At 41.7% G+C, this 22,334-nt stretch overlaps 1 protein-coding gene across 3 annotated transcripts in view; it reads left to right on the forward strand.

The window, feature by feature from the left end:
- Cops4 (COP9 signalosome subunit 4) overlaps nt 1–19,046 on the forward strand; it is a 29,159-nt gene extending 10,113 nt beyond the window's left edge. For 2 of the 3 annotated variants that reach the window (XM_040747507.1, XM_040747506.1), the window contains exons 4-10: nt 1,467–1,570; nt 4,000–4,153; nt 4,690–4,840; nt 6,338–6,508; nt 10,661–10,776; nt 14,236–14,320; nt 18,542–19,046. In XM_040747507.1, coding sequence (XP_040603441.1) covers nt 1,467–1,570; nt 4,000–4,153; nt 4,690–4,840; nt 6,338–6,508; nt 10,661–10,776; nt 14,236–14,320; nt 18,542–18,675 — 915 coding nt within the window. In that variant the 3' untranslated portion in view covers nt 18,676–19,046. The remainder of the gene's footprint in view (nt 1–1,466; nt 1,571–3,999; nt 4,154–4,689; nt 4,841–6,337; nt 6,509–10,660; nt 10,777–14,235; nt 14,321–18,541) is intronic. The other variant, XM_040747508.1, reaches the window with a different exon arrangement.
- The last annotated feature ends 3,288 nt before the right edge of the window (nt 19,047–22,334 follow it).

The following is a 22,334-nucleotide window of genomic DNA, read 5'->3' on the forward strand; positions in this document are numbered from 1 at the left end:
AGCCACAGGAAAAAAAATCAAAACAAACAAGCAAAAGACCCATAAGACAAAAAAAACCATGCCGGGTGCTGGAGAGATGGCTCAGCGGTTAACAGCTAACTGCTCTCTTCCAGAGGACTTGGGTTCAATTCCCAGAACCCACATGGTAGCTCACAATTGCCTGTAACTCCAGGATCTAGTACTCTCACATATACAGACATTCAAGCAAAACACCAATGCACATAAAATAAAAATAAATAAAATGCCCAAACAAAGCAAAATGAAACTGAAAGTCCACAGAAATACCATCAGGTGTGGGGTCTGATAGATAGACCCAGAGAGACTGATTTCCCTTTGCCACAGGGTATGGGTTGTAAACGGCTTCTTGGTTAGATATATGACCATATGTCTCCTCCCACCTCTCAGAGCTAGAGCCCTGTCTGACTTGAGACTCTGTGGGCCCTGTGCCACCTGCCTCAATCTCTGTGATATGTTTCGCAGACATACTGTGTTAGAACAGTAGATTTTGATCTGAAGATAGGATTATTTTTATGATCTGATATTATTAACTGTGTGTAACCTTTAGTCTTTCTGTCCGCTGCCTGGTTCCTGTTGCTGCTTTCAGCCCCCAAATAACACACAAGACACTGTATTAATTATGAAGCTGTTGGCTGTTTGCTTGGTTTCTTATTGGCTAGCTCTGACTTGATTATTAACCCATTACTAATATATATATTTTTATAAGGACTTATCTTTCCAAGGACGCAGCCTCATGTATCCTCTCCCCGTGATCACATGGTGACGTCTCTTCACTACATTTCCCAGAATCCTCCTAGACTCCTAGTCCCACCTGTCTTGCTTCCCTATTGGCCAACAGTGCTTTATCCAAACCAATCATGCATATTTACAGAATGACATCTCCCAACAACTACATATAGGAGATAATTGCTCAGTTTCATAGTATAAAACTGTGTCAAACAGCATTTATAATGTAAAATCAAATAAGTATTAGGATATTGCAGCTCCAACTGGAGCATTAGTAAGATTTTTATAGAATTTTCTTTGTTATTATATGATATGTAGGTATGTAAATATGTGTCACCATGCACAGGTAGAGGTCATAAGTCAGTTCTGTGGAATTAGTGCTGTTCTCTGGCCTGCGTGTGGATTCTGGGAATCAAACTTGAATTGTAGGGTTTGGTTGCATTGTACCTTTACAATCTCAATAGTCGTAGTAAGATTATTTTTAAGTTAAGATTAAATCAGACATCATGTATATAGCAGCGCAAAAACAAAATTTAATACTGAAAACAAAATGTTGCCAAAATATACATTGTAGAAATGAGTTGTTTCAGTTCACTGTTTTGATATCCGTGAATGCAAACTTGATAGAAAAAAAACTGGATGATCCATATAAACCTGTGAATTACTTATCACTGTAATATCTTGGATGAGAGCACTGTTACAGTCTGTGTCTGTCATTCTAGGTTGCTTCCATAAGACAGCATCTTGCATCTATTTATGAGAAAGAAGAAGACTGGAGAAATGCAGCCCAAGTGTTGGTGGGGATTCCTCTGGAAACAGGACAAAAGTATAGTAAATAGTGGATTTGGGTGGACATGTCTAAGTGCTCACTAACACTCTTCCTTACTCCTAACGTAGGCAATACAAATATGTATAGTGTGTGGATGGTAGTAAGTGCTTCTCAGAGGGTGACCATGAGCTAGCTGACTGAGGGCAGAGGATGACAAGTCACTCAAAGGTCTTAAGATGCCAGCATATTTATAATGTTTTCTTAAGAATAAGGATACCAGTATGGGTAGTGTGAACACAGAGAAAGACGAGAATGAAATCAGTCCTGGGGATCAGATCCGATGGGTCCTTGAAGCCCTTGTAAGGACTTTGATTCAAAGAAAAAAGAGAGTGCCACACGTGGCGGGGCACACCTTTAATGCCAGCGCTCAGAGGCAGATCTCTGTGACTCGAGGTCAGCCTGCTTTACTCAGTAACAGGCTGGCCAGGGCTTCATAGTACCCCATCCCTCCACAACAAAACAACAGGGGAAAATGAGAGTGAGCCATTAGGTGATTTTGAGCCAAAAAGTGACATAGTATGATATGTATTTTAAAGAATCACTGACTACTGGGTGGAGAACAAGCTGTTGGCAGCAGTAGTAGAAGTAACGGTATTAATTAAGAAGCTTGTGCATGACCATAGCTAAGGAGGGGGGTTCTAAGAAATGTATCCTGTAGATTTCCTGTGGCTTTGCTTTATTTCCAATGAGGCGTATACAAAGCCATCAAGTCCTGGCTTTTTGGCCTGAGCAACTGGAAACATGGAGTTGTCATGCATGCCCTGTAGCATGTAGATTTGAAGGGGAGCTCAAGTGTTTATTCTGCATTGTGATAACCAAGTGAAGATCCCTAGTAGTGAGTAGAGGCAAAGGATTTTAGTCTGGAGGTGGTGGAGCATGCTTGGTTACAAGTAGACATTTGGGAGCTGTTGCCTACTAGACTGGACTGACACCTTTCCAAGGGAGGGAAAGGATGTAGTTAGAGAAGACGAGTGTCCTGGGCAAGAAGGTTAGTGGCACCTGGCTCTTCTTCCTCGGGGCAGCAGCGCTGCTGTGCCTTGTTGAAACAAGCAGAAATGCCAGATGTTCCCTGGGGGACACACTGGTCCCAGGGATGTGAGGGACGAGAGAACAAAAGGCTGTGTGTACTAGGGCTGGGGTGGACTTTGTGCAAGTAGCCATCAGCTGCAGTCACAGGGGAGGGAGCTGTGAGAGTGAAGAGATAGAGTAATGTAACTCTGGGTAAATGGTAACTTGTTTCCTTAAAACATTGTTCATTTTGACTTTTAAAGTAATGCATAGATTGCCTGATAGAAAATTGAAAAATTGAGGAAGTTTAATGTGATATGACAGTGGGAAAACATTAACTATTGATAATAAACAAGCTAAACAAACAATTCCAGTTCATAGACATCCTTCCCATGATCTGTCCCTCCGCCACAAAAATCAAAACAATTAATTTTAGAGTGAGAGCCAAGGGAAATCTAAGGTTTGTTTTTTTCTTGTCACAAGGCATTCCTTCTTTGGTTGGCAAATAGCAAAGAATACTTTTCTATGAAGATTAATCTTGAGTTATGAGTTTTGAGTTTTGTGAGGTATCCAGGTCTTCATTCCTGGAATAAAGCTTTAACCAATGAAGGAAGGAAGGAAGAAACTGAAAGTGTCTTCTCACCATTACCGTGATTGATATCACACTTAGTGTATGTATAAAAGTGCATTTTACTTGGGTAACACAGATACATTTTAATGATGTTTGATACACACTTGTGTTCACAGTTTATATTTTTGACATAGGTTCTTGCTATAAAGCCCTGGCTTGGTCTGCAGACCAGGCTGGCCTCAAACTCACAGAGATCTGCCTGCCTCTGTCTCCAGAGTGCTGGGATGAGAGGTGTGCCACCATAACCCAGCCGTAGCCCGCTTTTTCACTAAAATAAAAAGGTGTCTATAAGCTCTTATTAATGATAATAGTTACATACTCTTCTACCTTTTTACACACCACAGCTTCATTGCTATAAATACTATACAGTGATTTCCATTTTTTCCCTAACATAAATAATTATGAATAACTCTACAAGTTAATTTCCTTGTAATAAATACATGGGCCCATGCCTTACTGTCTTTTTAGGATTTGGTATCTGGAAGTAAAGTATGGTAGATGAAAGGCACGCAAATTTAAAGAATTCGAAGGATAATTGAGGAATTAATTGCTGGATTGTTCTCCAGGCAGGCTGAGCCTGGATATAGTTCCACTAGTAATATCTGATGAACCTGAAGCTTGGCACTTTTGTCTTTGTAATCTTTGTTTTATGATACTGAGGATTAGAACCAGCTATATTATGACCAGTGATGATAAAAATTTAAAAAGATCATGGAATCATAGTTTTTCAATAACATAATGTAATAAGAATTTTATGTTTGTTTCTTGTTGTTTTTATTTGTCCTAGACAGTACAATGTAGATTATAAGCTGGAGACTTACCTGAAGATTGCTAGGCTGTATCTGGAGGATGATGACCCTGTCCAGGCTGAGGCTTATATAAACCGGGCATCCCTGCTTCAGAATGAGTCCACGAATGAACAGTTACAAATACATTACAAGGTAACAAATAACTAATTGGGAATTAATTTTGTATTGACGGGTTATATACCAAGATGTTTGAGAATATCTGATGGATGTTTATATATTTTGGAAATCCTTTTTGTGTCTTTTCTCTGTGTACTAGCTGGTTTTGTGTCAATTTGACACAAGCTAGAGTCATTAGAGAGGAAGGGGCCTCAGCTGAGGAAATGCCTCCTTGAGATCCAACTGTAGGACGCTTTCTCAATTAGTGATCAGTGAAGGAAGACCCAGCCCATGGTGGTGGTGGTGGTGGTGGGGCATCTCTGGGCTGTGGTCCGGGTTCTGTAAGAACCCTCCATGGCCTCTGCATCATCTCCTGTGTGCAGGTTCCTGCCCTGCTTGAGTTCCCGTACTGACTTCCTACAGTGATGAACACTGCTGAGAAAATATTAGCCAAATAAACCCTTTCCTCCTCAACTTGCTTTTTGGTCATGGAGTTTTGTCATGGCAGTAGAAATTCTAACTGAAATTTTGTCTTTCTGGTTTCCCCTAATTGGAGTGTTTTCCCTCTGCAGGTATGCTATGCACGTGTCCTTGATTACAGAAGAAAATTTATTGAAGCTGCCCAAAGGTACAATGAGCTCTCTTACAAAACCATAGTGCATGAAAGTGAAAGACTGGAGGCCTTGAAACATGCTTTGCACTGCACCATCTTAGCATCAGCAGGTAAGCTGAGATTCGTGCTTACATGGAAGGGTTGTCCCTGCTCAGTAGTGTTAGGAGGTAACTGTGGAGGAGTCTGCGGTGTCTTTGTACAAATAAGGTGAGTTTAAGCATGGAAGCAAAAATGGGAGTAAGATGATTTACCTTAGACAGTTTAAGGTGAATGTAATCAGCGTGTTAACCACATGTTAAGAATAGTTAAGAGCCTTTATTCCCAGCACTTGGGAGGCAGGGGCAGGCAGATCTCTGTGAGTTCCAGGCCAGCCTGGTCTACAGAGTGAGTTCCAGGACAGGCTCGAAAACTACACAGAGAAATCGTGTCTCAAAAATTGAGAGAGAGAGAGAGAGAGAGAGAGAACGAGAATGAGAGAGAGAGAGAGAGAGAGAGAGAGAGAGAGAGAGAGAGAGAGAGAGAGAGAGAGATTGATTGATTGGTTAGTTAAGAGGTAGCAAAGCTTTTTTCTAAAATTTCACTGAAGAAAAAACTGGTTCCTAAGTTAATAAGAAGCACAGAGGAAGAAACAAAGATTAAAACCTAGAGACTGGGTGAGTAAGGTGACTCCTCCAGTAGAGGAGTTGTTGCCCAGTGTGATGATCATGTAATTGTAAGTTGTCCAGTTGCTGTCTCCAGTTGAGAGTGATGTTGTAGTAGTCTGCCTGTTCATAGCTAAGCTTCTACTGTGAGCAGGTGTCCTTTTGTGTGCTACTGGGGCTTCACTTTCTATAGTTTTATGCCCATTGTTGATGATGTTGTTATTTAAAATGGTCCCCTGACATGCTGCTGGATGTCCTCTGGTGAGTGCGTGTGTCTGTGTGTGTGTGTGTGTGTGTGTGTGTGTGTGTGTGTGTGTGTGTGTGTGTCTGTGTGTCTGTGTGTCTGTCTGTGTGTGTCAGTGTGTGTGTGTGTGTGTCTGTCTGTCTGTGTATGTGTCAGTGTGTGTGTGTGTGTGTGTGTGTGTGTAGGTGTTAGTGGATATTAGAGCTGGACAAGATCTTTCTGTGTAGTCTTGGCTGACCAGTGGCCACTGGCCTCAAACTTCTGGATGTCCTCTTACCTCAGCCTCCCATGTACTGGGATTACTGGCATGCACTACCATGCCCTCTAATGTTCATAAGGATAGACAGTCTGATATGGAGTTTTTGTGTGACAAAATAGTGTCATGTAAACCTTATTTCGGCAGAATTACAGTGTCAGCTGTGAGCTCAAGACTAATGAATAACAATATATATTAAGATTCTAAACAGACATGAAACAAAGTTGCAGATTGATTAAGGTTGACAAAACATTGTCTAGGGGCTCAGAAGAACCCAGTTCTGTATCTACCATAGAAGCAGCAGCTGAACATTAAGTGGTGCAATGACTTCCTAGAGCATTCTATATGTTATACTACATATATATTAGTGGGGATTGTATTTTAGTAGGCAAAAATGGGATCATGGAATGTAATTGTTTTTGTCATTGAAGAAACAGAACACTTGACACTCCTGTGTTTCCCCTAGGACAGCAGCGGTCTCGGATGCTTGCTACGCTTTTTAAGGATGAACGGTGCCAGCAACTTGCTGCATATGGGATCCTAGAGAAAATGTACCTAGATAGGATCATCCGAGGGGACCAGCTTCAAGAGTTTGCTGCAATGCTCATGCCTCACCAAAAAGCAACTACAGCCGATGGTAATGATATGTCTTAACTGTATGTGGTGGCGAATGTTTAGGTACAGACTAATAGAGAGTACGTTAGATTAGTATGTTCAAGTAATACTTCCTGATTAATAGAGGACTATTGACAAATGATGAATGTTAAGCACAGACATAGGTTTGTGGCATATTCTAAAATCGTCCCTATTAGAAAGCATTTTGTGAAATAACACTTTCTTTTCATCCTTTTTGTTTGTTTTGAAACTTGTGAAAACTGAAAAATTACAGAGAATATCTATGGCACCTGGAGTTTTAAAAAGCTTAAGCCACAGCTGGGCGGTGGTGGCGCACGCCTTTAATCCCAGCACTTGGGAGGCAGAGGCAGGCGGATCTCTGTGAGTTCAAGGCCAGGCTGGACCAACAGCCTCCAAAACAATACAGAGAAACCCTGTCTCATAAAACCAAAAAAAAAAAAAAAAAAAAGCTTAAGCCACTGGTAAATAGCATTAAATAACAGATTATGATAGAGCATAATTATCCATTCTTGATTAAGAGCTAAATCTAGTTTAGTCGCTTGCCTAAGGTTCATCAGAGCTTGCTAATCAAAATAGACTTCCTTTTGTATTTTCTGGATAAATGATGTGTTTACTTAAATCAGAATGTCTTTGCCAGGAAAAAGTTTTTTAATGTTTTCTTCATAATACTAATTAGTTTATGTACATTTGTCTACAGATGTTTTAAAGTACTTGCTATAGTGACCATGATACTAAACATAGAGGTGTAAACATGGAGAAACATGCAAAGAACATTTTCAGCATGCATGTCAACTAGACCACTGCCCTGGACTATTGTCACCCTGTACCAAAGAGACATTAGTTGTGAGGAGTCATTTATACTGGAGCTAGCATTCTTAACTGCTTAGAGCCGAGCCAGATGAGTGACCTATTGCCCTCAGGTGGCTCCTGTATTTCTACCTAAAGGGCATTTCTTTTAATGCATTTTTAAGGGTTTTATTTTTATTTATGTGTATATGTGCGTGTCAGTATGAGTAAACCCTAGGTGTGTGGAGGTGTCCTGGGAGGCCAGAAGATAATACCAACTGGTGGTAGAAGCCAGTGTGATCTACCCAATGTGGCCACTGGGAATCTCAGGTCCTTAACATGCTGGGTTGTCTCTAGCCCTGAGGTTTTACTTTCATGGAATTTTCTCTATGTGGGATATCAGGGGAAATTCCTTTATGGCTGTAGGATTATTTCTGGTTCTGAGGAATTAGCTTTTATTTAAATACATTGTGAATTGATAAATTGATTCTCTTACTTTGTTTGGCTTCTAGAAATGTTAAAATTAAACTTGTAGCCTAACTATGAGTAATATGTATCTGCATTAATTGAAGTAATTACTCTTGTTTTGTTTTGTAACTTTTGATTTCTTTTTTTTTTTCATATTTATTATGTCTATAGTATCTGTCTGCATGTATCTCTGCAGGCCAGAAGAGGGCACCAGAGATCTCATTACAGATGGTTGTAAGCCATCATGCTGTTGCTGGGAATTGAACTCAGGACCTCTGGAAGACCAGCCAGTGTTTTTAACCACTGAGCCATCTCTTAAGCCCCTAACTTTTGAATTTTTTTTTTTTTTTTTTGGTTTTTTCAAGACAGGGTTTCCCTGTGGCTTTGGAGGCTGTCCTGGAACTCACTTGGTAGACCAGGCTGGTCTCGAACTCATAGTGATCCGCCTGCCTCTGCCTCCCGAGTGCTGGGATTAAAGGCGTGTGCCACCAACGCCCGGCCTAACTTTTGAATTCTTAACCCTCTATATATTCTAAGCAGCCATTATTTCTTTTTAAAATTATCTGATGTGTAAATTGTTTAAATGTTTAAAGCTAAGTAGAAAGTTTCTTTTTTTTTTTTTTTCTCGAGACATTGTTTCTTTGTATTGTTTTGGAGGCTGTCCTGGAACTAGCTCTTGTAGACCACAGAGATCCGCCTGCCTCTGCCTCCAGAGTGCTGGGGTTAAAGGCGTGCACCACCAACGCCCTGCTAGTAGAAAGTTTCTAGAATTAATATAGTTGATCTTTAGATTTGCGTTTGAGCTTTGTGGTCATAAAAGTGGAAAAATATTGTCTTAGGGTTTCTACTGCTGTGAAGAGACACTGTGACCATGACAACTCTTATAAAGGAAAACATTTAATTGGTACTGACTTACGGTTCAGAGAGTTAATCCAGGCTGGGGATGTAGACTGGTACAGTGATACAATGTTTTCTACTGAAGGCCATGATCAATCCAAGCACAAAAGAAAGGGAAGGAGGAAGGGACAGACAGTGGGAAAGGAGAAGACTGCGCTTGACTAAATCATTTTTTGTCTTCCTCCCTCCCTCCCTCCCTTACTTCGTTCCTTCCTTCCTTCCCTCCCGTCTTGTGACAGGGGTTGGTGATTGGTGAGCAGTTATAAGAAAAGGTTTTGTAGACTTCTTCCCTGGAGGTCTCTGAATATCCATGCCTTAGCTCCCGATCTGTAGTAAATGCTCAACAAAGACATAAAGCTGGGTGAGCCCAGGAGGAAGGTAGGCTGAGGCCAGGGCTTCACAAGGTCCTAGATTCACTAACCTAAAGGGGGTTCTGTTTCTGAACTCTGGGAAAAGTGGCTGCTCCTACCCCCGGGGCCTGCCTCACATTTGCCTCACAGTAGTAATGTGCTTATGGATGATCTGAAGAATGAGATGAGGGCTGGAAAATGCTTCAGCAGTTAAGAGTGTGCACCCACATCTCACACTGCCTGTAAATCAGCCACAGAGAACATGATGCCCCCCAGTATACATAGCTAAAGATAAAAATGAACCTTTAAACATTAAGATGAGGGATTTTATGAGACTCCCAGAGCATGGTATATGATTGTTGTGCTGCTGTTTGCTAGTAAAGGAAGGGGCTTGAAGCAGAAAAAGAAAAGGTAATGGGTTTGTCAGCTGGAAGTAAAGCCCCAGTGTAAAGGGCTAAATCCATCCTTGGTAATTACTCCCCAATTACTCACTATATTCATCATGTTCCTCACCATAATACCTGACAAAAGCAGCCGAAGGTAGGAAGGACTTACTTAGACTCACAGTGTGAGGACACAGACACACAGTGTGCAAGGCATGATGGCAGCTGTGTGCAGTGACTGGTCTCACAGCATCTACAGTAAGGACGCAGGAAGAACACGCAGGGTCACACAGCATCTATAGTACAGGTGTGGGGAGAACACGCAGGGTCTCACAGCATCTACAGTAAGGACGCAGGGAGAACACGCAGGGTCACACAGCATCTACAGTAAGGACGCAGGGAGAACACGCAGGGTCACACAGCATCTACAGTAAGGACGCAGGGAGAACACGCAGGGTCACACAGCATCTACAGTAAGGACGCAGGGAGAACACGCAGGGTCACACAGCATCTACAGTAAGGACGCAGGGAGAACACGCAGGGTCTCACAGCATCTACAGTAAGGACGCAGGGAGAACACGCAGGGTCTCACAGCATCTATAGTACAGGTGTGGGGAGAACACGCAGGGTCACACAGCATCTACAGTAAGGACGCAGGGAGAACACGCAGGGTCACACAGCATCTACAGTACAGGTGCGGGGAGAACACGCAGGTGCTGTGCTGACTTTCCTCTTTTCATGCAGTCCAGGACCCCAGCCTAGGATTGGTGTGTCCACCTTCAGTTGGGCCTTTGCTCGCCAGTTAAACCTCTCTGGAATCACCCTCCAGACACACCCAGAGATGTGTTTCTGTGTGTGATTGGCTATTGAACATTAGTTGTCACATGGTTTTTCTAAATACTGTATTGTATTTGTTAGTATGTAAACTAAAATGGTAAATGTACCCTGCATATTGGTGCTTGCTGTTAATCTTAGCACTTGGGAGGCAGAGGCAGGCAGATCTCCGAGTTTGAAACTATACTGGTCTACAGAATGAGTTCCAGGACAGTCAGGGATACTTACAGAAACTCTGTTATTATTACTATTATTATTATTTTATCAAATGTAAGATTTAGTAATGTATTGATCAGAGGAGTTGCTTTTAATGATTTGTTACATGCCTAGGAATTTATTTGTTTATTTATTTATTTTTTACAAAATAATGGTTTATCTTTGTAAAGTATAAAATTAGTTTCAAACATTTAATGAGTTTATTTATGTTTATTTAAGGTTCCAGCATCTTGGACAGAGCTGTTATTGAGCATAATTTGTTGTCAGCAAGCAAATTGTATAACAATATCACCTTTGAAGAACTTGGAGCTCTTTTAGAGATCCCTGCAGCTAAGGTATTTTATTAACTCAATACTTTATAACAGGGAATTGAAATCCAAAACTATTGAAGTAATGGAAAAATACATAATTGATAATGTTTGTCAGCACAACAAAAACTATATGTTTAAAGCCTTGGGTAAGCGGAAGAGACTGTGTAAATGGTGAAATACCGTTGTCATGAAACTGAGTAGCTTTAGCCTTCAGAATGTTTATGATCGTTCCTTAGAATAGAAATCTTAGAGAAGTCCCAAATTATACTCTTTCCATAAGGACATCTTAGTTTGGTGTCTTTAAGTTTCTGAAGCATTAGATGGAGATCATTTCATCCTTGTTTCTCTGCCCTAGAGTGACTCTGACCCCAGGATGTTCTATTGTAATTTCTGAGTTTGGCTTAATTTAAGGACTTGACTGACTTACTAGGGAATTTTATTTTATTTTTTGGATTTGATTGAGATACACAGTACCAATTGTATTTATAGTGTTATTGTTTATGGGCTATCATCTTAATTTCAAATGAGACTGAGAGTAAAGTCATGCAGTTTATCATATTGTGAAATTGTAATTTAGGATTTTCTTTCTGCTTTTGTTTGAGACAGGATTTCATGCAGCCTAGACTGGTCTCAAACTTGGTAGGAGACTGAAGCCAAGGATGACCTTAAACTCTGGGTCCTCCTGCCTCCTCCTCCCAAGCACTGAGATTACAGGTGTGTGTATACCATACTGCATTTAGGATTTTCTAACAGTTCTTTGCATGTACACGCTTAGTAAAAAAAGTGGATTGATTTGGAAACGAGACTACAGTTGCCATTTAAAAGATGTTTTCTTAGTTCAGAGTAAGACAGACAAACAAACATGCTTTCTTCTCAGGGTTGGTGGTCTAGTACTTGTGGAGACTAAGGGAAGTGAATACATTGTTAATGATAGACTATAATCAGTCAGTAGGAAGATGCAGTCATGATTGTGAGGATGTCAGTGTACAGATGAGCAGTTCAGGAGCTGGAGAGATGACTCAGTTAGGAGCACTGGCTTTTCTTGCAGAGGACCTAGGTTTGATTTCCAGGACTCAATACAGTGGCTCAGAAGCATCTGTAACTCCGTTCCAGAGAATCCTATGCCCTCTCCTGGCCTCCTGCAGCAGGCATGCATGTGGTGCTCAGACATCATGCAGGCAAGACACCCAGACACATTGAAAACCAAAACCGAATGACCAGTCACAATCGAGTCTGCTTGTATACACTAAACATTAACTGAGGCAACAGAAGTTGGATTTTGAACATTTTGCTTTTGCCCCTCTTTTAAATCTTATTTCCTTTTTGAATATGAACATCTGTTTCTTTGTTTGGTTCTTGAACTTTTTAAAAAATAGTATTTTCTTAAGTTTTTGGGCTGAGTATGGGACATCTTGTGATCAAAGGACTCAGGAGGATAAGGTAAGAAGGTAGCAATCTTGTCTATATAGGGAGTCACTGTCTCAAAAACCAAACAACGAAATGTGTAAATAGAATTCTTACTTGGTCTAAATAATAAAAACCTGGAGTCAGATATGGAGGAAAATGCTGAGAGATCAGAGAGAAAGGACAAGCCATAGCCACACCTTACCTCCTTAGCATCTCAGCAGACAAGAGCTTGAGTTTCAATTTCTGCCAGCTTATATCCTCTCTCTGCCCAGCCATCTCCTTCCTGTCTGTCTGTACAGACCTCCAGAACCCCATGTTTAGCTGCTGGCAAGCTCCATTCTTTGATCTTCAGACAGGCTTTATTTGTACAAGCAAGGTATCACCACAGAAATGTTTTGTAATGAATACACAGAAATTTTATTTAAGATTTTAATTATTTTACATGTATGAACTTTTTAAAAAGATGTACTATCCGGGTGGTGGTGGCGGCGCACCCCTTTAATCCCAGCACTTGGGAGGCAGAGGCAGGCGGATCTCTGTGAGTTCAAGGCCGGGCTGGACCGACAGCCTCCAAAACAATACAGAGAAACCCTGTCTCGTAAAACCAAAAAAAAAAAGTACTATTTTTGTGTGTGTGTGTGTGTGTGTGTGTGTGTGTGTGTGTGTGTGTGTGTGTGTGTCTGTGTGTGTTTTATGTGTGCCCAAGAAAGCCAGAAGAGGACTTCAGATATCCTGGAATTAGAATTACAATCAGCTGTGAGACACCTAATGTGGATGCTGGGAACTGAACTCAGATCCTTCGTGAGAGAAGTTCATACTCTTCACCCTTGAGCTGTCTCTCAAGCCCCATGTGTATGGGTATTTTGCTTTGCCTACATGTATGTCTCTGCACCACATGTGTGCTGGTGTGTGGAGAAGCCAGAAGAGAGTGTTGGATCCCATGGGACTGCAGTTACGGACTGTTGTGAACTGCCCTGTGGGAATCAAACCCCAGTGCTCTGGAAGAGCAGCAAGTGCTCTCAATCACTGAGCTCATGTATGGTGTGCAGTGCATTGCTAGGGAACAGTGGGCAAAGGCAGTGGAGGATATGTACCTGCAATTTTTAAATTTTTTTATTTTTTTAAGATTTAGATCTCTGAGATTTTGAGACTGGTTTTACATTCTGTTGGTAGACGGCCTGCTTAGTATACACAGGACTCTGGAATCAGTTATCACTTGCATAAACTGGACTGAGGGTACACGCCTGTAATCCTAGCACTTGGGTAGTAGAGACAGGAGGGTCAGAAGTTCAAGGTCACCCTCAGCTACAGAGGAACTTTAGGTCAGCCTGGGATTTATGAGACTATTCACAAAAAAAAAGAAGAAAAATTTTGATTTTAAGTAGAGGAGAAGTTGGTAAAAATAGCTAGATTCAGGGTTTGAGAGATGGTTCAGAGGTTAAGAGCATTAACTACTCTTCCAGAGGTCCTGAGTTCAAGTCCAAGCACCCACATGGCAACTCACAACTATCAACAATGAGATCTGATATCCTCTTCTGGTCTGCAGGTAAACATGCAGACAGACCCCTGTATACATAATAAATAAACAAGTTTTAAAAAGAAACTTTTTAAAAAGGCCAGGCAGTAGTGACACATGTCTTTCATCCCACACTGGGGAGGCAGAGGCAGTAGGATATCTGTGAGTTCAAGGCCAGCCTGGTCTACAGAGTGAGTTCCAGGACCGTCAGGAATACAGAGAAAAACCCTGTCTGGAAAAAAAAAAAAAAAAGAGGCTAGATTCTTGTCTGGCATGTATGAATTCTCAGCAGTTTAGAGACTGATGCCAGAGAACCATGAGTTCTAGATCAACCAGGCTATATAGTGAGACTTTGTTTCCAAAACAGACAACTCTCAACAAAGTGAAATAGTCCCACTTAGCTTAAGCAGTGGGGTAAGAACCTAGAAATACAAGAAGCCATGTTCCTCATCAAATGACAGACAAGCAGAGTAGTGACAAGGACTCTTGATTATGTGTGAATGGTTGATAAATATGATATCTCCGTTTCTAAAAGATTGTTTTGTTTTTGTTTTTAATAGGCAGAAAAGATAGCATCTCAAATGATAACCGAAGGACGTATGAACGGATTTATTGACCAGATTGATGGAATAGTTCATTTTGAAAGTAAGAGGTTTTGTGCATTCTCATCATAGGGAAATGGCAATGAACTGATTAAGATGTGTTGAATTGTTTCTTTTGACCCAGAATTATATTACTCATGAGCTTATTTCCAAAAGAAATATTTTAAAATAATTTTGAAAGGCAGTATTTATGAATACATTTATCTCAACATTTCTAAGCTAAGAAAAAAATGAACTGAAATTGTATCAGCTCACTCACTTGTCACTTGATCTTTGTTGAACTCAAGCTCAGTGAGCTAGCTAATGTAGGCAGGAGGTAAGTGACCCCTGGAGTTCCCATTCCCACTTTCCACTCTTCACCTGTGAAGTTTTAATTGGGAGAGCTTGCTCAGCAGAGAGGCCGTGCTTGGCTGGCTCACTGAGATACATACACTTGTGTTACTCCGATCTCTTCTTGACCCATGAGAGCCCTAGTGAGTGTGCGACTTCTCCCTCTCTTTCTGACTAGATTGGATCCTGTGATCCCCTTGTTCAGTTCTGTGTTCGATGGTTCCCTAGAGTATTTAACTTGACTATTGGCCTTTTTAAAAAATTACTTTGATTTTTGAGATTATAAATACCCTCCCCCAAATCCTTTTTTATATATATATTTTATTTATTTATTATGTATACAATCTTCTGCCTGCATTCCAGAAGAAGGCATCAGAGCTCATTCAAGGTGGTTATAAGCCACCATGTGCTTGCTGGGAATTGAACTCAGGACCTTTGGAAGAACAGTCAGTGCTCTTAACTGATGAGCCATCTCTCCAGCCGCCCCAAATCCTTTCTTTCATATACCCTTCCTTGTTCTTTCAAGTTCATGGCTTCTTTTTCTCATTAATCGCTGTGATATGTGTATATGGAAATGCAGATACATATATATTCCTAAATATAACCTGCTCAGTGTGTATAGTGTTGTTTGTATGTATGTATGTTTTCAAGGCTGACCTTTGGGTAGTGGTTAACCAGTTGGTGTGTTCTTCCCTGTGGAGACTGGCTCTCCAGCCCTCACCACTCCTCAGTTGGCCCGTGAGGTGGACACCATTAGAACTTACTGATCTTTTATTCCAGCAAAACCCTTCTTTTCTTTAATGGATTCACATACTAGTTGGTGTCATTGGTGGAGAGGCAGGAGCCAGACAAATAGCACTTGTAAACTGAGGAAGTGTCCCTAGGGTCTCTTCCCTAGCTCTGCTCTTCACACCCTCACCAAAAAGAACTGTTTTAGAAGCCTGAAATTAACACTTGGTTTTCAGCTTTTAATTCTGCTGACTCCTTCCCACTGTACGTAAACACACTGCCTGAAACTCGCTGTGTAACCCAGGCAGGCCTCAGGCATGTGGAGCTCCTCCAGCTCAGCCTCCTGAGTGCAGAGATCACAGGTGTGTGCTGTCCTGCCTGCTTTAGGCTTCATCTCAGTTTTTTGTTTGCTTGTTTGATTGGTTTTGTTTTGGTTTTTGGTTTTTTGAGACAGGGTTTGTCTGTATTGTTTTGGAGGCTGTCCTGGAACTCACTCTGTAGACCAGGCTGGCTTCGAACTCAGAGATCCATCTGCTCCTGCCTCCCGGGTGCTGGGATTAAAGGCGTGCTCCGCTAATGCCTCAGCTCTTTAATAAAGCAATTATTGTTGATTACGTATCCCTTTGAGCACAGCCCGTGCCTCTGTCAGCTCTTCTGCTCCCTGGCCCTTTGCTTCTCTTGTGTTCCCTGCTAGCTTACCCTCGACACTGCTGTTACACAGCCTCTGGATTTTTCTCTCATCTGCAGTTCCTTTCTATTCTAGCTTTCCCAGTGTAGCCAGAGTGATTGTGGTGTTTAAGAAAGTGAAACCCTAAAGGGAGGGACGGAAAGTGATGCAACTCTATTTCAGTTAAAAACAGAAATAGGGGGAAAAAAAAGAAAAGAAAGGAAAGTTAGACTGAAAAGAAAAGATAGTCCAACAGTTAAGAGCACTTGCTGTTCTTACAGCTGACCCAGGTTCAGTTCCCAGCACCCACAAGGTGGCTCAGAACCACCTGCAACTCCAATTCCAGGTTACCCCCTCCCTCCCTCTCAAGATTTATTTTAATGTGAAGGGCATTTTGCCTTCACGTGTGTCTGTGTATTGTGTGCCTGGTGTCAGTGGAGGCCAGAAGAGGGCAGCCCTTACAACAGGACCTCCCTGTGGGTGCTGGGATTCAAAGCCAGGCCCTCTGGAAGAGCAGCTAATGCTCTCAACCGCTGAGCCATCCCAGTAGCCCCAAATAAAATGTAAAGATTGCAAAAATAAGGTAGAGAGCAATAGAAGACATCCTCCACTCACACTCTTGAGTGTGTAGTCCACACATGAACACACGTGTGAGCATGTCCTCATCATGCATCACACTCCAACAAAACTCTAGATAAAGCTGATGAAATGTGCAGTGTTTTAGTTCAGATAACAAGCGATAGCATGTTCAGAACAGGCTAAGCATAGCATGACAGGGGGGAGCTTGCAGTTCTTGCACTCCCCCCAGCCCCATCCCCTGGGCCCGAGGTAACGACTTGTCTCTCTGCCAGTCTTGTGTGTCTTCATGAACTTCAGAGCAGATTTGTAAGAAGTACCTTTCTCTAGAGGTAGGCGTGTGGGACTGTCTTAAAATGCAATCAGCTTCTCATTCATTGTCCTGTGGACACTTTCATGCCAGTAAGCACCAGTGTGATCTGTCTATAGCTCGCTTTTCACCACTTCTGAGTGGTTTTGTTGTGTACATGTCCATATGGTAGCATGCCTGTCTGTATACAGCAGTCTTGAAAGTAGCGTGTTGGTACTGGAGGGTGTGTGTGTGTCTGTCTGTCTGCCTGCCTGTCTGTCTGTCTGTCTGTCTGTCTGTCTGTCTGTCTGTCTGTGTCATTGATCTTAAAGTTTTTTTGTTTTCCAGAAAAGTTGGCCCTGGAAGGTTTCTCCAAAGTTAGAGAACATAGCTTTTTTTTTTTTTTTTTGAGACAGGGTTTCTCTGTGTAGTCCTGGCTGTCCAGGAATTTGCTTTGTAGACTATTCTGACCTTGACCTCTCAGAGATCTGCCTGTCTCTGCCCCCGAGTGCTGGGATTAAAGTATGTGCCACTATACCCACTTAATTTATTATTATTGTTACTATTTTGAGATAGTGTTTTTCTATGTAGCTGTCCTAGAACTCTGCTATGTAGATCAGGATGACCTTAAAGTTAAAGGGATCTACCTGACTCATGCCATCTTTTAAAGATTATTTTTATATGTATGGGTCTTCTACCTGCATGTATGTATATATGCCAGAAGAAGGTGTTGGGCCTCCTAGAACTGGAATTATAGATGGTTGTGAAATGCCTTGTGGGTGCTGGAAATTGAACCCAGGGATTCTGGAAGAGTATCCAGTATTCTCCCCGAACAGCTGAGCCATCTCTCCAGCCCCCATTTTGAACCCTTTTAAAATGCTGTTTTAAATGGGACTTCTTCCCAGATTTTCATTCCTAACTATATATTGCTCATTTTTTAACAGTTGTAGATTTAAGATAGTGTTTTGAGTAGATTTTGCTTTTATGTTCTTTTTCTGTTGTAGTTTTAGGCGAGGTAGGCACATTCTTGTTTGTAAATCCAGTGCCTTCCCAGTAGATGGCAGTGTCACCCACCAGTAAACACTGGTGAGGACCAAGCCCTAGAATGATGCTGTTCTGCAACTGTTTAGTGACTCTTTGTCTTGTAAGTGTTCAGTAGTGGGTTTTGTTTTCAAGGGCATTGATAGTAACATATTTGTTTTTATTATGTTTTATTCATTGTTTGTGATTTGAGTTTTGTTGCTGTTTTGTTTTCATTTTGTTTTGTTTTTCTGAGACAGTGTCACTTTGTAGAACAGACTAGCCAAAAACTCACAGAGATCTTGCCCACTTCTGCCTTCTGAGAGCTAGGATTAAAAACATGGGCCACGCTGGGCGTTGGTGACGCACGCCTTTAATCCCAGCACTCCGGAGGCAGAGGCAGGGGGATCTCTGTGAGTTCGAGACCAGCCTGGACTACCAAGCGAGTTCCAGGACAGCCTCCAAAGCCACAGAGAAACCCTGTCTCGAAAAAACAAAACGAAACAAAAAACAAAAAAAACATGGGCCACTCTGCTGACCTGATTTGAGTTCTTAACTCTTGCTTAGTTAGTATCTTCAGCCAATATTTTCAGAATAATTTTTTTATTAGAACTGTTGTAATGTATCTTTTTCCATTGCCACTCTGTCTTTAGCACGAGAAGCCCTGCCAACATGGGACAAGCAGATCCAGTCACTTTGTTTCCAAGTAAACAACCTTCTGGAGAAGATTAGTCAGACGGCCCCGGAGTGGACGGCACAGGCCATGGAGGCCCAGATGGCCCAGTGAGTCCTGGCTGAGCCCCCGCGCACGCTGCATCGTTGCCCTTCGTGCAGGTTGATTCGCTGCCCCTCCAAAGCATTTGCAACATGACCTTACACACTGCAGTCCTTCATGCCGAATCCCATTTAAAGAAGATGCTAGAGCAGGGAGTTCAGCGTGTAAGCATAGTAGTTCCCATATATTCTGGGTCTGTGCATTAAACCAACTCAGATACTTTGAAAGTTTGTTCTTTAAGCAGAAGTGAAAGCTCTGTGATGAAGTTTGGGATTTGTGATAACTTTGTAGTTATATAAACTTAAGTGCTTTGTGCCTCTCCAAATGTGGTTATTCTAATAAATGGGGCAATGAGCCAAATAAAGAGAACACTTCGTTTTTAATTACTTGAAAAGTGTTTTGTTCCTTTTCCTTGAATTTAGAAAATTTTAGCATATCTCTTATGGTTAAGAATACAAGAATAAGTTATAGTGCCTGTCCCTAAGCCTTCTGAGTGTGAAGCCAGGGGAGTAAGCTGAGCGCCTGGAATAGTACACCAGGAGGAGCTGGGGTCATTTCAACTGTGGTGACTGCAGAATGTGCAGAAAGGACTCTTTACAAAAGGAGTAGGTGGCTTACTTACCCCAACAATTAAAGAGCTTCAAAGCAACCCATCATGTATAACCTTTAGAACAAAAAAATTCCAGGTGGTTGAATCAGTGTCTTGTCTTGGATGCATTAGAAAACTGAAGTCACATGAACTACCCCTGAACCTGGACAGCTGGGTGGGGAGGAGGATTGTGTAAGTGACACTGCTGGAGCCAGTACTTACTTAGCATCTAAACAGAACTGACCTTCCTGCAGAGCGGATTCTCAGGTTACCATTGGAATTCTTTGTCTTTCAGCAGCCAGAAAGGGGGAGTTCTGTCATTGTTTTGAAATATACCTGGGGAACAGTAGCTTATTTTGAAATAATACCAAGTTATTTTCCATAAGACACACTTTACCTGTAAGGGAAATTACTTTGCCAGGACTTTGTCTGACTTAGAGAACTGATGCACAATTCCATCCTCCTTTAAATCTTTTGTTTCCTGCAGTTGTAGGAACAATAGATACTTCTGAAGGTCAAGCCCAGGGACTCGGGCTAAATAAGAACTAGACATACGGGCCAGAAAGATGGCTCAGCCAATAAAAGCAGTTGCCATGCAAGCCTGCCGATGTGAGTTCAACTCCTAAAGCCCACATGAAGATATAATGGCGTCCTTCTCTAGTTCAGCGCTACCATGATGAGCTGTGAGGCCAGACGGAGACAGTTCTGAAAAGCCAGCTAGCCTGGAGTATGCAGCATGACAAACCCAAGGGAGACCGTGTGGCAAAACAGGGCGGAAGTCAAGAACCAACTTAAAAAATTTGTCTTCTGGGGATGGAGATACAGCTCAGTGGTTAAGAGTACTCACTGGCTGTTCTTCCAGAGGACCCAGGTTCAATTCCCAGCCCCTTCCTGCTGGTTCACAACCATCTGTAACTCTAGTTACGAGGATCCATTCTCCTTTCTGGCTTCTGAACTACCAGGTGTGCAAGTGAGGCCTAGACATACATGCAAAACACCCATACACAAAAAATAAATTCTAAAAAAATTTTTTTAAAATTCCACATGTGAGTCATGGCACATGTCTGGCCCTATTCACACATCATACATAAACATGACCATAATATAGAGGGCTTCCCAAATATTACTATATCATCAGGGATACATTGAATTATGACTATCAGAGTGCAAGACATCTAAAGAAGGAATTCTGAGGGGCTCCCCCTCAGAACAAACAGGAAGACAAGGAAACCGCAGCCTCTTTCAGTTACAGCTATAGGGAACCGTCGGTCCAGTTCCTGCTCAGACTAGCACAAAACCTCTCAGCAAAAGCCTAATCACCTATAGCCTGGTACCTCATGCATCATGTCCAACTTCCAGCCAAACATTACCAAACTCGCTAAGAGATGAGAGCCATTGTAAGAGGTATGGCAGGCATCAGAACAAGACTTAATATATAATGAGGGGCTGTTGGAATTATCCGACTAGGAATTGAAAGCAACATTGATTAATAGCATGCTAAGGAAAAGTTGGCAACACATAAGAATAGATGGGTGTATAAGCAGGTTGAAACGAAGGATTGAAGTGTAAGAAATAAGCACGGAGAAAGAAATGAATACCTACTGTTGAGCTGGTCTTTATGCTGGGGGTTAAGAGCAGAAATAGTGAGCCCAGAGCCACGGAAGTTGTCCATAGTAGAACCTTCCTGAACTCAAGAGAAAATGGCAAGGGGGAGCTAGAAGCATATCTAAGGACTGTGGGGAAATTATGAAAGTTCACATATAATGACAATACCAGAAGAAAGGAAGAGAATACTTGAAGTAATGCCTAACAATGTTCCAAAGTTACCAAGTTATAGATGAGGAAGTCTAGAAACCCAAGTAGTATCAGATACAGAAACACATGCCTGTCTCAGCCCTTGGAAGGCTGACATGGGAGCATTTCAAGTTGGAGGCTAGCCCAGGTTACACAGCAAGACCTTGCTTCAAAAACAAAACAACAAAAGCATCAAGTAAGAGTTCTGGGTATAGCTCAGTGGTAAAGCCATCATGCATAGCATGCATTCGGGCTGAGTTCACTCTCCAGTTCCAGACAAACGTAGAAAAAAGTAACATGAGAAAATTGCCCATATGGTGGCTGACACCTCTAACCCAGCACTCTGGAGGCAGGGGTTCTCTGTGAGTTTCAGGTCAGTTGAGACTATATGAAAAGACCCTGTATCAAACAAAGCAAGAGCTCTGATTACAAACTGGGGACAGTACTCATTGTTTTTAACTCTGGGATATACGTATCACGTTTGAATTGCAGCAACCAAAGACAGGGAATATTGGAAAAGACAAACTACCTCACTGGAGAGGAAACATGAGTAAGAATCATATTGGCTTTCTCTTCAGAAATCACTCAAGAACAGAGCAGAAATATTTAAGGTATTGAAAGAAAAACCCAGCATAGATTTTTACACAACAAAAGTATACTTTAAAAGTGAAGAGAAAGATTGTAGCAATAAAAATGTATTTCTTTTTGCAGGGATGGGGGTGGGATCTGTCATACCAGAAATATCAAAAGAAATTCTAAGAGAAATAAAATAAGTGATGGGGGTTAAAAAAAATACTCAGATGTACATAAAGAAAGGAAAGAAATCAGGACCAGCCAATCATTTGCTGAAATGGTTATGCTGGTGCATGCCTGAAATCCCAGCATTAGGAGAACTGAGGCAGGAGGATCAAAAGTCCGGGGCCAGCTTGTTAGACCTTACATCAAAAACATTCGTAAAAATAAATGACACTGCTTGCTTAGCTCATTCAAAGTCCTGGGTTCAATTCTCAGCGCTACATAAAAGCTGGGTGTGGTGACATACTCCTGTAACTCCTACAGTCCAAAGCCTTCAGATCAGAGTTCTAGGTCATCCTCCGCTGTTTAGTTAGGAGGAGGCCTGCTAAGCTACAGGAAAACCAGTATCAAAAAGGTTTTTTTTTTCTTAAAGTTTTAATTTAGGACAGAGATACCTATCAGATCAAGTGTAAGTCAAACCCGACACCAGATGAATAACCACCACTACAACCAAGTGGCATTAAGTCAGGTAGGTATGGCTAGGCCAGCATTG

This window comes from Mesocricetus auratus, unplaced genomic scaffold (assembly GCF_017639785.1).
Source record: "Mesocricetus auratus isolate SY011 unplaced genomic scaffold, BCM_Maur_2.0 Super-Scaffold_100006, whole genome shotgun sequence".
NCBI classification, from domain to species: Eukaryota; Metazoa; Chordata; class Mammalia; order Rodentia; family Cricetidae; genus Mesocricetus; species Mesocricetus auratus.